At 37.0% G+C, this 15,115-nt stretch overlaps 1 protein-coding gene across 2 annotated transcripts in view; it reads right to left on the minus strand.

Annotated features, from left to right (window-relative positions):
* Positions 1-15,115, minus strand: part of ARHGAP15 (Rho GTPase activating protein 15) — a 597,249-nt gene that overhangs the window by 124,755 nt on the left and 457,379 nt on the right. For both annotated transcript variants that reach the window (XM_032856130.1, XM_032856131.1), the window contains exon 12: positions 2,055-2,189. In XM_032856130.1, coding sequence (XP_032712021.1) covers positions 2,055-2,189 — 135 coding nt within the window. The remainder of the gene's footprint in view (positions 1-2,054; positions 2,190-15,115) is intronic.

The following is a 15,115-nucleotide window of genomic DNA, read 5'->3' on the forward strand; positions in this document are numbered from 1 at the left end:
TCAGACAAAGCTTACTAAAGAAACACTGTTAGCATCTGCAAAGTATCTTACAGTTTTAAAGGACTTTCTTAAGCACTATCTCTTTTGTTTTTGCCATAACCCATTTTACAGGCGTTGCCAAAAACTCTGGCAATAGCCATCCATCACGATAGCATGCTGTCTCTTCAATTCTGCCTTGTTCCATTTGGATTGTGCTTGTGTTTCTGAAATTCTGTTAAGCGGGGGTTGAGTCTACGAGAGTGAAGAGATGGTCCTACTCTTCATAGAAATTCAAAGGACATGCCCTCACGTGGGTTCTGAGGTCCTGCTTCCCCTCTCTCCCAAGCTAAGGGAATGGCTTGCCTTGTATCTTTAGAATCAGGCAAACTAAAGGAAGCTTAAATGATGGATTTCTGTATCACAGCCCTCAAATCAGCGTGTGTACTGCTATGTTTACAAATAACAAATCCTCACCTAAAGGTCTGGAGCCTGTGATGTGAAATCTGTATGACTTCTTTAAATATACACAATCAGAAATAGGTACCGAAATGCAAGTTCCCTGACTTCCTACCAGAACACTGTGCTAACATCGCGAGTCATCTTTCATGCTCGCCTACCAGGGTCCAAGACACAACATTAGAATAAGCTGTTATGGAAATGCATGCTTATTTATTATTTTCTTCATTTCTTGTTTTGAAAAGTTGAGCCTGGGAACCATAAAATACTGTTCTCCTTGAGAAGCAGGAAGCTCATGAAATAAAAAGTCATGACCAGGGTTAAGAGGTCCAGCCTCACCTCAAGACCTATCGTTAGAGCACCTGTTACTATATATTCAACAAGAACAATGATGACAACAACAAAATCTGACATTGTGAGCAGAGAGCAAGAGAAAGACCTTAGGGAAATAAATTCTGCTGTATTCCTCTTGATACCATTTGGTGGTCAGAACTTTAAACAAGTATGAAGACTTGTGAAATGGGAAACAGAATAAAGGGCATATTAAGGGGCTGTTCTCGAACATGGGCCCCCCCAAACTCCCACTCCCACTAATGGGAACACTGCACACACAGTCACTCTGTATCATACCTCCTAAGCAGAGCATTTTTTTTTTTCTTGGAGATTTTTCTCATTTGGACTTTAATTAAGCTCCTGCCAGGCTTGTAAGCTTTTTAATTTTACCTTTCTTTCTTCTTCCTTTCTTTTTCCTCCTTGAATCAGCCTGCTTGCCAGGAAACTTTTTCTAAGCTGTCACATTTATAGTAAGTGTACCCTAAGATACTAAATTTAGATGTACTAGTAGTAGCTTCTGAAAGCATCAATAGCAAAAGTTTCCTTGCACGTCAAAAGATTTTTATTCATTCATTCATTCATTCACTCATTCATTTACTGATTTTTACTTAAGTGTGTGTGTTCTGAATGCAAAAACAATAGAAAAGGAAGCTTCCTGGAGTGAGTGTACAATGACTACTGGTTAGTATGTGATATAATTCAACCTCCCACAAAGTCACCAGTTTAACCAAAGAAAGCTTCCATAATTTAATTGAATATGACACCATTCATAAGCAAACTGTAGCTATTTACTAGTATTGGGGGGTGATGGGTGAGGGAACCTCGAGAGGGTGATGCCCGAGCCGATGATTTAACACCTCTAATGAAACGAAACAAAATCAAAGTCACTTAAGTTCTTTTTCAAGACCTTTTTGTACTCAAACTCCTTGAAACTCCAAAGGTAAGCACTGAGTTGCAAAAGGCCATCTTTTTAAAACAGATTCCAGAAGCTAATTTCATTTGAGGAGGGTTCTTTGAAAACTGACCACTCCTAATAGCTTACCCTATTCTTTTTTTAAACAAAAAAACAAAAAACGAAAAGCAAACAAACAAAACAAAACCCAGATAATATTGCAGGGCCAGAAATAAAAATAAGCCATCAAAAACACAAAACGAAAATAAACCATGGGGAGCGTTGGGGGGCATTATTGTCTCCGCCATTGCTATTCTTGTCATTCTTTGTTTACTTAACCACTCCACGCCACTAGGTAACTCCACCAAGCACTCCTGTCTGTGAGGTTACTTACTGATCGCTTCCACAAACCGCTCAAAGAAGCTGTAAGGGAAGAGCGGCTCAGGCAGCTCCCGGAAAAACATCTTCAGTGCTCCGGTGACAACGTGGATGTCCTCCCACTGGCTGTCGTCCAAATTCAGCTTCTCTTCTGGGAAAACACGAGGAGAAATGGAACAACTGGTTTTAATGAAACAATTACAAGACACTAATTATTATGTTAATGTTTGCCTACTATCATCAGCAACCGTTAACAGCCTTCTGCACCTAGAGGTTTGGTGCTGTGCGTGTTTTTTTTTTTTTTTTCTTTTCCCTTTTTCCGTAGGAAGGGAACATTTTCAATGGAATACCATCTGTAGGAATGCAGCTAACAAAAAAACAAGAGACACAAAGAGACAGTGCCATTGACACGGTATGTCAGATACATTTATTCCCATAATGCATCAGTATGAAAATTAGCATCACAGCTCAACATGATTCAAAGCTATTTGGTTTTGAGGCCGAGGGGCTAAGAGTTGCCAATGATGGCCGGCTCAAGGGACCGGCCTAAAGGCCTTGCTGAGCCAACAGGAGACATATGCTAAACATGGCAATAGAAAATGAGTTATTGCTTTACATGTGTTAGCCTTGCTATGTACAAGGGAATAATGGGTAACACTTTTTTGCTTTTTTTGCTGAATATAAAGTCAGCAAGGAATAGAATACTGAGTGAGAAAGGATATTAATTCCTTCTTACTGCTTCAAAAATATCTTTTTTTTTTTTTTTTTTGAGTTTTCATCTCAGCGAGGAAAATGTGCCCAGCAACAATATTAGACAGACCCCTGTTGGCCTACGGAGGCTATGCAAAGCTGTCAAAAATGATAACACACTAAAGACAAACCACAAGTGCTTACCAACTCCGCCTAGAAACAACAGACATGTTTGCCTGGGAAGCTTGACTGAGTTGAGACATTTAAATATTAAAGAACATAAATGCCAAAATGAAGTTTTTAGAAGGCATAAGGGGACGCTGGACAATTATTTTCTTCTTGTTTGCCCTCAAAAGGAAAGTCTAGAATCCTTCTCCCCCAAAAAGTGGATGTCGCAGGGTCTGAAAGGGACAGCTTTACATACTGCTAAAAGGAAGCGCGGCAGAAAAGCATCGAGGCTGATCCGTAGTATTTGTCTTTGTAAGTTTGCAACATGAAAGAGATGTTGAATTCTGGGCCAAAAAAAAAAACCAAAACCAAAACCAAAAAAAAAACCCTAAAGCTAATCATTTTTAACAACCTGGGGGGTGGGTGGTTAAGTGAAAAGCCTGGTATCCTGGCCAGAACTTAACAGGTATTCGGTCAACTGAAATTTTGTTTCTCTCCCGATGTCTTGGGTTCGCATTCGCATGCCCCCTTGGTGTCAGTTTTATGAAGCAGAGGAAAATCTGCACCAAAAATGTGAGAAAAGCTGAGAATTGTCACTGTGGGAAATCTCGGCATGGGCTGCTTTGCTAATAGTGTTCATGTCCTTTTAAAATCTTAGCCGAAATCTTTATCAGATCTCTTTTTCTAAATGGACTATTATCTCCAGGGCTGGTGAGTGACTGTTCCTGTTCAATAAGATGTTTGCAAAGAGAAGGAAGGAAGGTGGATCTGTTTATTTCCAATGGGCTATTTTCTTCTTCCCTTTCAGTCTTCGTTCTTACCTCAGTCATAACACAAAAATATGATCCACAACAAAATCAGTGGAGGAGACCTTCTTTCTGCCCTGCAATCATCTTTGATTGATTGTATTTCAACAATTAGTCTTTTATTTGGCTACGTACTATTGAAATAGGCCGACAGCAACTTAGCAGGCCAGCTTTAAACAGTCAACTGTTAACAATAGCATCAAAAAGGGAGACCTGATGGGGTTTACTGTCACTTTAAAGAACGGGGTTTTCACATTGTTGAAATCTGTCAGATATTTTGAAATGTCCCTCTCACTATGGTGCCACACCCCCTGCGTGCCCTTATAATAAAATTGGTTTTACTCCTGATTAAATCATTTTCTCCCTACCCACTACCATACTTCTCATAATGGACCTGTGTGCTCTACAGCTGGTGTTCTTCCCATGGTACCAATTCTTACTTTATCTTTTAAGCACTTTGCTGCTAAGATCTCATGCAGAGTGCTTATGTTTTGTTAAGAGCTTCATTCTTAGAGAAATAGCTTAACACATGTTCTAAAAATGTTGTACAACTTATTGCTTAAAACACATTTAGAAAATGTATAAGTACTGTAGCTTTGGCACTGAACTTTAAGTGGAAACCTAAACACACACACACACACACACACACACACACAACTATCTTAATGAACTATTTACCAGAAAAGTCCAAGACAAAATGCCATTCTGGTGCACAGGTTCAAGATTGCCAAAGGAAAGTGTTCAGTAGATAAAAAAAGAGAATGGTTTTATCTGGAGCAAGAAAACAACAAGAACAAACAATTGCTTGACCATTGATATTTGTCCTCTCTGAATAAATATCAGTTAATTCAAGTGATTGTAAAAACGGGATGGTTCAATATATGTAAAAAAGAAAATTTGCCATCAGTAAATACCATTTGATGATATCCACTTGAAATGACATATAATAATAATAATTTGTGTTACTTAAGCCAGCATTCCTACTATGTGGTCTTCATTTAAGAAAACAAAGCAAAACAACGTGTAGCCCTCTACAAGTAGCTTAAACAAATAGTATCACAAGCAGTTGGAAAGAATCTTTTGAAATATAAAATCTAATTTTTATATTAAGTTTTTTCCTAACCAACCAAGTTTAAGATTACTTGTAAACCGGAGGGCTTTGAGGAGTATTTTCCAAGGCTATTGTGACTTATCTAAACATGCAGTTATGTCCATGTACAAAATGAACTGACCATAATTGTATCTTGGTTTTAACAGGTATCATTATAAATATATTTGTTTTAACAGGTATATATAAATATATTTGTATTATTTGATAGACACTTTCTAACTAATCTGTTAGCGGTGGTAATCTTTTAGGGAAAGCATCCCTTTTATCAATAGCATAGGATTTATCAACAGTAAAGCACTATTAACATTTGGAATTAGATAATCCTTTGTTGTAGGGGCTGTGCTGTGTATACTGGGGTATAGGAGCATCGCTGGTCCTGACCCACTAGATGCCAGTGGCATTTCCCAGTGGTGATGATGAAACAATCCCAGATAGTGTCAACCATCTCCCAGTGGCTCAAAGTTATCCCCAACTGAGAAACACTATAATGAGCTGTAAGAATCTATAGAAGTTATCCAAAGAATATTGATTTTTGAACATTACCTGAGGTAGGCGAAGAAGTACAAAACTAGATAACACTCACACTGAGATTTCCTTGCTATGAACTTAAGAATTGGTCATTATAATGGACAAAATCAAAACCTTTTACAGAATAAGGTCCAAGTGACCACATTCCAGGGTGCTTTGCAACAAAAACAGTTAACCAACCGGAGTGCTTACTCAATACTTGGGACTATGTTATACACTTTAGATTCATTATCCAAAGTAATGGTCTTAAGATGAACGTGAGGACCATGCTATTGTTATCATCATCTCCATTTTACAGACAGGGAAAATGATGCATGGGTAGGTTAAGTAGCTCTTCCATCACTGACAAGTGATGAGTCCAGAGTAAGAAGCCTGCAAACTCACCCACCCCTCAAAAGCACTATGTTCACACTTGATCTTGGCTGGCAGAAGCTTAAAGGGAAGAGGTAAGTTAAGTGGTCATTGCAAGGGATAGTGGACTGATTATTACTTCAAGATAGGACTTTTACATTTTATCCCTAAATGTCTACTTGAGGCTATGCTTTTATCTGTAAACCAACTCTGATCTTTTGTAATTACTCATTCACAGGAGGAAGAGATTCTACTATAAACAGATATAAAGCAAACTGGCAATAAAAAGGAACTGCATTAGGAAGGGGGCAGGGCATGGAGCAAGCTGCCCTGTGAAGATGTAGTGAAGAGGACATATGATAGAGTAGGAAAGAGATTATACAAAACACCAGGCCTGGATTCACCACTAATTCACCATATATCTGTTTACTTTCTTGTGAAATGAAGACAGGCAGAAGGATAGTTTTTGAAAACATCTGGAAAGCACAAGGAAACAAACATAGCCAAGATTCTAATATGACAAGAAAGGTCAATAAAGGCCAAAAAGGCAAAAAATATCAGGGATTAAGGCAATCAGCATCAACCATCCTGTTGTTTTAGGGGATTTACCTCAGTGTGATGTAGTGTGTCACATGACATCAATAGAGATGTGACATGCTGGAGTCCAATACTGGGAAGAAGGCTGACTGAATCATAATATCTCACAGTCCTTACTCTGTTAATCATGCTGATTTCTCCTGGTCCTCTAATTAGGTTTTCTTAAATTCACTTTGGTCATGGCTTTTGGCTTAAAGCACTTAAACAGAACTGAAGATAAGTCAAGCTCTAGAATCCAAACACTATGTGACTTTCATGAGATCGCCAGGACATATCTACATGTTGTACCTCAGTAAGGCCATCTTGAAATGTCCTTTCTTACAGGGTCTTTTGTGTATTTTATTTATTTTAAGCAAAAACATCTATATCAAGCTACTTATATTTGAAAGAAAAAATAGATAATAACTATTAGGGACAATCTTTCTTAAAATGGAGAATTGAAAGATGGACCTTTGATAGTGACAGCAGATCCTGGTAATTTCCTCTGGAAAAGGGCATGTTTATTATCTTAAACGCCACTTTCCTCATACATTGCTCTACAGATTGGTAGAACCAGAAGTTACAAAATCTGCTCTGATTTTGACTAAACTCACTGCGCTGATTGAAATGTGACTGCAGATAACGTGAACTATCCAGAAGCAAGTAGTAACGTCAGAGTAGAGAGGTACGTCTTTGTGTATTGAAGAGCAAGTGCATGTTTACCTGGTAGTTTTTTCCAGGCCCTTTCAAAGCTTCTTTCCAACTTTCTTTTACTGTTGTAAAAAAAAAGGAGGAAAAGACACCCCAACTTTCCCCAGGATGTGGGGAGAAGAGCTTGGATTTCATTAATATAGTGACAAGAACCTATTACATTGTAAAACTCTAATAAAGGATGTGGTATCTGCTTCCAGGGCAGATGACCATTCGGAAACCTTATCTGAAAGTCCCGCTGGGTACATGAAAGCCAGAGCCCACATGAAAGAGATGCCAGAGGGACTACTGATCTGAAAAATAATAATACATTGGGCCATAAAATCAAACTGGAAGATTAGTTATTAAAGTGGATAAGACAAACTGTTTATTGATAAGGACATAGCTGATTTTTAGTTTAACACTTTTTTTAAAAAAAGATTTTGTTTATTTGACAGAGAAAGATCACAAGTAGGCAGAGAGGCAGGCAGAGAGAGGTGGGGGGAAGCAGGCTCTGTGCTGAACAAGGAGCCCAATACGGGGCTTGATCCCAGGACCCTGAGATCATGACCTGAGCTGACAGCAGAGGCTTAACCCACTGAGCCACCCAGGCACCCCTGATTTTTAGTTTAACACTTAAAGGGGTGGTTCAAAAGGAAGTTGGTGGAATCATTTGACTAGTTCAACCTTTCCTGTTGTTTTGGCCCCTTAAAGTGACAGTTCAGTATGATTTCCAGTATATTAGAGAGCTTCCAATTTCTCAAACAGTGATATGAACCTTGTGTCAAAGTAGCATCCTTCCATGCTGCACTCACTCCAGCCCCTTTCTAGAGCATCTTGGGGCTAACATGAGACTTTGATGAGGACATTATTTTAGAAAACTTGACAAAACGGCCAGTTAATTTGTTAGTTCACTTGATTTGTGTTACATAAACATAGATGGAATACAGACAACATACTGGGGCTGTATTTTGTGCTTTTCAAAGCCACAACTGTTGAGGTTATTTTATATTCCTCAAAGGAGAGGGTTCCACCAAGTGCTCAGAGATATTATTCAAGTAAATATAGACTAAGTTCTAGACATTTTACATCTTACTTCTGTTCCCTAGAATGAGACCCTGTTGACTTTGCAGAATAGCAAGAACAAACTCCAAGAATAAACATATTGCCCCCAACAATGTACAATGTGACCTTTATGGGCTGAATTGTGTCACCCTCAATTCATATGTTGAAGTCCTTACATCCAGTAACTTAGCATGTGACTGTATTTGGAGATGGGTGTTTTAAAGAGGTAATTAAGGTAAAATGAAATCATATTGGGTGGGCCTTAATCCAATGTGACTGGCATCCTTGTTCAAAGAGAAGATTAGGATATGGACATGTACTGAAGGGAAGACTGTGTGAAGAAACGGGAGGAAGATGGCCGGCCCTCTACAAGCCAAGCAGAGAGGCCTCAAAGGAAAGCAACCCTGCCAACACCTTGATCCTGGACTTCTTGCCTTCCTAAATACAAGCAAATATTCTGTTGTTTGATCCCACCCAACTCCCAGTCTGTGGAACTTCGTTATGGCAGCCCTAAGAAATGAATATAATGGCCAAAAGTTTATGTTGAGAAAGATATCCTGTTCCTTGAGATCACATCTAAACATTTTCTTAACACATGAGGTATGCCACACTTAGGAAATATAATAGATGACAGAAAGCTATTAGGTAATTCCAGATGAATAAAACAATTATCTAGATTCAGAGAACAGGTTTGAAGCTGGAATTAGTTGGATAATAGCTTGCTTACTTAGACTCAACCCAAAAATTTCAAATGATTTGCTCTAAGAATATGCAGGATGCTCTCTATCTTGGCCTCTAGACAAAGAATAAAATTATGATTGCTATTTTCTTACTCATTCTTTCTTTCCAGCTACTACTTCTAAAGTGCACATATTTCATTGCTGTTATAACTTCAGACACAAAATACTAGGGAACATTTAAAATGTTCCCAGGAAACACTCAATGCAAGCTAAATCAAATATCTATGGCCATGGTATCTATCAAAGAAGGAGGAAAATGGGTTTAAAAAGGAAGTTTTGTATTCCAAAACCAAAGAGATTTAGTCCTTACAATTTATCATAGTAACTTCCAGGAAGCTATGAACAGGCCTACATTTAAAAATGGGTACTTTACCGTGAGAGAACATGGTTCGATCTGGGCGGTTTTGCCGCTTGACCTACAAAATATAGTTTTGTGTGGCCATCATAATAAGAAAGAGGGAGGAACAAAGGAAATAACTGGAAACTCTCTAAAATACAAAAACTAAGAACAAAACAAAACAAGACAAAAAAGAACAAGCTTTCATTTCTTAATGGGATGTTTTAGCATGCCATGTTGGCTTGCTTTCTATGTATTTCGGGAAGTGTATATTCCTTTGCAAATCACTTAGGAAGCCCAAGGCATGTAAATAATGTCACAGGCTAATATAAAATATCTTTAGTTACTCACTTTGAAGGAAGCAGAACAGCCTTCTACTATATCCAGCTAGTTACTGGATCAGGAATGAGAATGTCTTATTTTTATTTTTCCTCAGATTTCATTTGAATGTAAATAATAACATAATAAATAGGTACAACTGAAATTTGTAAAGCAAGCACCACAGATGGAAAGTATAACAAATGTGTCATTGCTTTGTGCATCTTTAATTTATAATGGCGTACCATAAAACATCGCCCCTTCATCATAACTCCATGTATAATGCCACCTTACAAAATGATGTTATTGACATTATGCTTCTCTCCAGGTTTTTAGATATTTTTTGTCTAGGGATCTGAGGAGAGGTAGCCCTGTTCGGAGTCTAACAACACCGTCACCACTCACAAAAATGAATTGACTTAATTTGTGAGGATCATACATTTAAAAAAAGGATATATTTCATGGTACCAATATATATTTCTTTAATTCCTTTCATACTCAGAGCTTCCAACACTGCTCTTATTTCCATTCAGTCAAAGGCTTTTTGTGCTCTGCAGACACCATACACAATGGTTCATTTTATTTGACCGTCTTCACCAAACAGATTCTGAATTTGTTTGAATTCCATGGATGATTTCATACATTACATATTCCAAAGGGTAGAGAATCCGTAGGATTACATTTCAACAAAGTCATTTTTGAGTTTCCTTCGTTATTGGCTCTAAATTTCAACACCATTGCTATTTGTTCCCTCAAAGTTATATTACATTTGTAAATATCAAGCAAGAAGTCAGGTCAAAAGATATCTCATAATGATATCTAGGAAATAAATACAATTCAGTCGTATAAATGCCCACCTACAGATAACAGTTCTATTGTAGGTATATGCACGTGCGTCCATGTTATTTAAAGGGCTGGCTTCCTCACTGTCCAATGAGAACTGTCAGCTCTCCCTCCTAATTTTGTGTGAATTAAGTGATGTAATGGATGTAAAAGATTTAGTATAGGCTTGTTATAATGTTATTAGAAAACTTATTTGGATATTATCTTCTTGGTCGGCCAGACTTTGGCAAATGTTCCTAGAATCTAATATAATTTCTAGCTTTTATTATTCCCTTTATTACGTGGTTGGTGTTTGTGGGGTTAGAAATGGTATCATTTAGCATGAAGGACTGGGCTCTTTACTAGTTTAGAAGTCTCCCGTCTGGAAATATTTCATCAGGAAAATAGAAATAAAAGATAAAAAATTGGTAGACTAAGATGGTGCTACTCTCGTTCATCAAAACCATTTTATTCCTAGATATCAGTTAAAGATAACAAAGATGAAGAGAATGTTTTGGCAATCATTGAAGATCATTTTTCCCTTAAATTATCTTGATTAATTGATTCATGGGAGTAGTTAAATAAATTTTTTATTTCGTATCACAAGAGCTGCCAGAGTTCTTCAAAGGCACATGAAATCAGAATTGGGAGATCTGTAAGTTTTACAACTGTTTGCATAAACATAGACAGAATAGCTAGATCTCTATGCATCAGTTTCTTTGTGAAACCATTGACTAACTCGGTATTCTTAATTCCGTACCTGTGCAATATTTTCAGTCCAGAATAGTGATACAGATTTTTTCATGAATCTATTATCGATAACTGGTTATTTTGTTTTTGTGAATGAAAAACCTTAGAGATTTTTGTTTTCCCACCTCACAGGAGAGTCTGCCCATCTGACTCCTCCAGGCTCCTCCAGCTTTCAAAGATATGGACCATAAAATCACCCTTGCATCCCTTTCTTCCATAACTTTGGAGAATCATAATTCATACAAATAATTCACAATGTGGGCTGTTTTTATTACAAAGGAGCTATAAAAAGTAGTTGATAAAAATTGTCAAATCACTTGATAGCATACTTGAAAACCTACATTGTTTAGCATGAAGAGTGTGGTGCTTATTGCGATTTAAAATTTTTTTCTATTTTATTTTGAAAAGGAAAATGTATTCACACAATTTAAGATTTAAAATACATACTGCAAAAGTCTCTTTCTAGTTATCCCTAGCTAGCCAGTTCACCTTCCCTAGAGAAAACCCATATTATCAATTTCCTATGTATCCTTTTAAAGCCATTTTGTATACTCAAGCAATATTACCCTCCACCACCACTTAAAACATAAACAGTGATATAATCTATGTACTGTTCTGCATCTTGATTCTCTTCCCTTGACAATATATCATAGAGATTATTCAAAATCAGGACATAAAGAACTTCCTTGTTCTTTTTTAAAAGCTGCATATTTAATTTTATGGATGTACAGTAATTTATTAATCAGTTTTTAATTGTCAAATATTTTGCATAGTACTAGTGTAAGTTATCTTGTTCTTAGACCATTTATATCTAAGTATAATTATGTACTATGCTAACAGAACAAATTCTTAGACCTGGAGTTTCTAGATCAAACATTGTGTGCATATCTAAAATATTGATAGACCTTGCCAAATTGCCCTCATAGCTAATACACCAATTTATATTACCATCACAATATTTGAAGACTATGATTCATTGGGAATATGTATTCATTATTGCCTGTCACTCTTCTCAGGCGTCTGTAAATTGTGCCTTTAATAGTGTAGCTGAAAAAAATACTAAATACTAAATAAATAAAGAATAAAATGAGGAGAAGCATAGAGACTTAGACAAAAAATACACATAAAAACCTTGGTTAATGAAGTGAAAAAGTTTGAATCTTTAAATGACAATAACTGGTAAACAATTGATGTTTAACAAATGTATAACAACAATAACTACAAATAAGAAAATAAGCCCCAATAACAATAACTATTTTCTGTAAGATGAAATCAGAGAGGGAGACAAACCATAAGACACTCTTAATCATAGGAAACAAACTGAAGTTTAGTGGAGGGGAGGGGAGCAGGAGGATGGGGTAACTGGGTGATGGACATTAGAGAGGGCCCATGATGTAATGAGCACTGGGTATTACATAAGACTGATAAATTACTGAACTCTACCTCTGAAACTAATAATACACTATATGTTAATTAATTGAATTTAAAATAAAAATAGTAAAAAAACAACAGTAACCATTTTCTGATGAAATAAGATAAGAAGAAACAGAAACAAAAGTTAAATTAAAAAATGGGTGGGTATGCCAAAAATAAATGAATGAATTGAATTCTACCATTTATATCAATTTCAGCAGTTAGCAGTATAGAGTTAAACAAATTAAGTATTGATCAAGTTAATTAACATATTCATTCATTAAAATAATTTATGAGACACCTACTAGATGTCAATGCTGTGTTAAGTGCAAGAAATATAAGAAGAAAGGCAATTCTAAGGACAGAATGAGGATTGCAAGATGTTTCAGAAATGGTATAAAAAATCTCTTGAAGTCCTGACAATTCTCAAGTTCTCCTTAACATCACTGCTAAGATTGTGCTATTTTTAGGGAAGAAGCTACCCCTTATAACTTTCTCTTTGCCTCAATGCAAAGAAATGCTCAATTAGTTGCTTAATAAGTACCTCTTTAATAAAGATCATGATGATGATGATGATGATGATGATAGCTATGTAACCCCCCAAAGTCTAAGGGTTTTCTGCAGTTCTTCTTGTCGAAAGATAGGAAGACATCATTTGCTATGATCTCAGGTGACCCTTTAGTACTGAGACACATTTCCAAGTAGCCCAGGAAGTTCTGGCCTATAGGAACTTCTCTTTTAGAAAAGAGATTGGAGATGCACTTGGGTTAACCTCACCATACACCTTCTCTCGTTAGACAGCACACAAAAGTCAGTAGAGGAAGCTGGAGTGATGGATATAGGAAGATGGAGTCTTCTGCGATGAGGTACTCTGCCCCTTGCTTCTCTTCCAGTCTAACACTAAACAAATCTGGCCCTAACTCTCGGGTCTCTGCCTCTGTTTCCTGATGTTACTTAAATACCTATACTGCTAATCTTGACTATGGCCTACATTCGGCTTCATTTCAGATCCTGCTTCCTATGTTTCTAATCCTCCCTGATAATCCTGTCCCTCCTTGGCACACCCTAAATAATTTAACTCTACTGGTTTAACCCAAAAGTTTCCTTGGTATCCTTCCTCCAAACAAGTTTGTTCATATTAATCTTTGTATCCCTAGTGCATAGCCTGGTGTGTCATGCCTGGTGAACTCCCTTTTACTACTTATGGATAAAATTGTCCGATTTTAACCTCCTTTGATAGTAGAGGTTATTTAATGGCATAGCAATAATGGTGATAACAGCAGGTCTGCATACACACACATATGCAGCACAATTTTGTGTTCTCTTTGTTCGTTTTCCTCTTTCAAAACACTTAGTACTGAAGATATGAGTAGGTTGTTCAGTCACTCATTCATTCATTTATCAAATATTCATTGAACTCCCATTTTCTCCTGGATGTGTTGTAGCTGCTGGGATGAAAAAATACATAATGAAGACCTGGTTCCTAAACTTGAAGATCTTGCAGTATATAGGGGAAAAATTACAATAGAACATGGAAAATGTTACTATATAACTTAGTGTGGATGGGTATGGGAACATAGAAGATGCGTGTCTAGTGTCCTCTGAAAGGTGGTCAAAGGAGGCTTCCCAGATGAGGAGTCACATGACAATTACCTCAGTTTATGAGCAGCCGTGTGGACAATGGCAGGGTAGAGGATGAGGGAGAGGGGAGAAGAGGGATATAGAGAACAAGGAAGTAACAGTCATTCCAAGGTCTGAGGAACATGCATTTGTGGAACTACAAGTTGCATGGAGGGCACGGATGTATAGGTTCCTTGTCTTAGATTGCTGAGGATGGAAAGGAAGACACAGGCCAGAGCAAGAGGACCTTACAGTTGAAGTGGGCTGGATGACAGCAGCAGGACAGTGACATTCTAGCGAGGTGCTCTGGCAGGAATGAGTGGAATAGATCAGAGTGAGTGAACGCATGAGAGGTGGTGTCTCCAAGAGGCACCGGAGCCAGTTAAGAGGCTCTGTTGTGTTAAAATACAGCACATTCATTGTGGAAAAATTATTTAAAAGGAAGTCAGGAAATAAGAGACCCTCAGGTGCATTGATGAAGCTGTTACATAGGAGAGAAAGAAGTCTAGAAAACTGATGGTTAGGCATTAAAGTTCACAGACCAATTATCATGTATCACATTTATCATAGGTTCAGGGAAGTCAAAATATTCTATTTTCCTAAAGTTTAGAAAGACCTGCTGGTAGTTGGAAATGAGAATCCATTTGGATTATCTGACCAGAGATAAGACTTCAATGGTGTTTCAATATCATGCACTACTTTACTGACTCTACAAAAGGGAATTACAATTAATTGGATTATGCTGGTCTCCACACGCTGATTGTTAGAAAAGAAAGTATGAAAGTGTAACTATTGCTCACAGGTCATATCTATCATCAACCAGGGGATTTGCTTTTTTACTTACCAATAAGATTAATTTCTTCTTTACAATCTTTCAATTTGAAGTCGTTTTAATTATAGAGTTTAGAAAATTCAAAGGAAAAAGCAAACCTACTTTCAATGTATTATTAATAATTGGCCTCATTTTTTTCATCTTTATGATGGGGGAAAAAGAAATGGATGGCTTGTTTATTGTTTTCTAGAAGATTTCACTTACTTAAGATCCCTTTGTAAACTTTCTCAATTTTGATTTAATTGAAAAGTATTTTATAC

The sequence above is a fragment of the Lontra canadensis genome, unplaced genomic scaffold (assembly GCF_010015895.1).
Source record: "Lontra canadensis isolate GAN:19392208 unplaced genomic scaffold, GSC_riverotter_1.0 scaffold11, whole genome shotgun sequence".
In the NCBI taxonomy this organism is placed as follows: Eukaryota; Metazoa; Chordata; class Mammalia; order Carnivora; family Mustelidae; genus Lontra; species Lontra canadensis.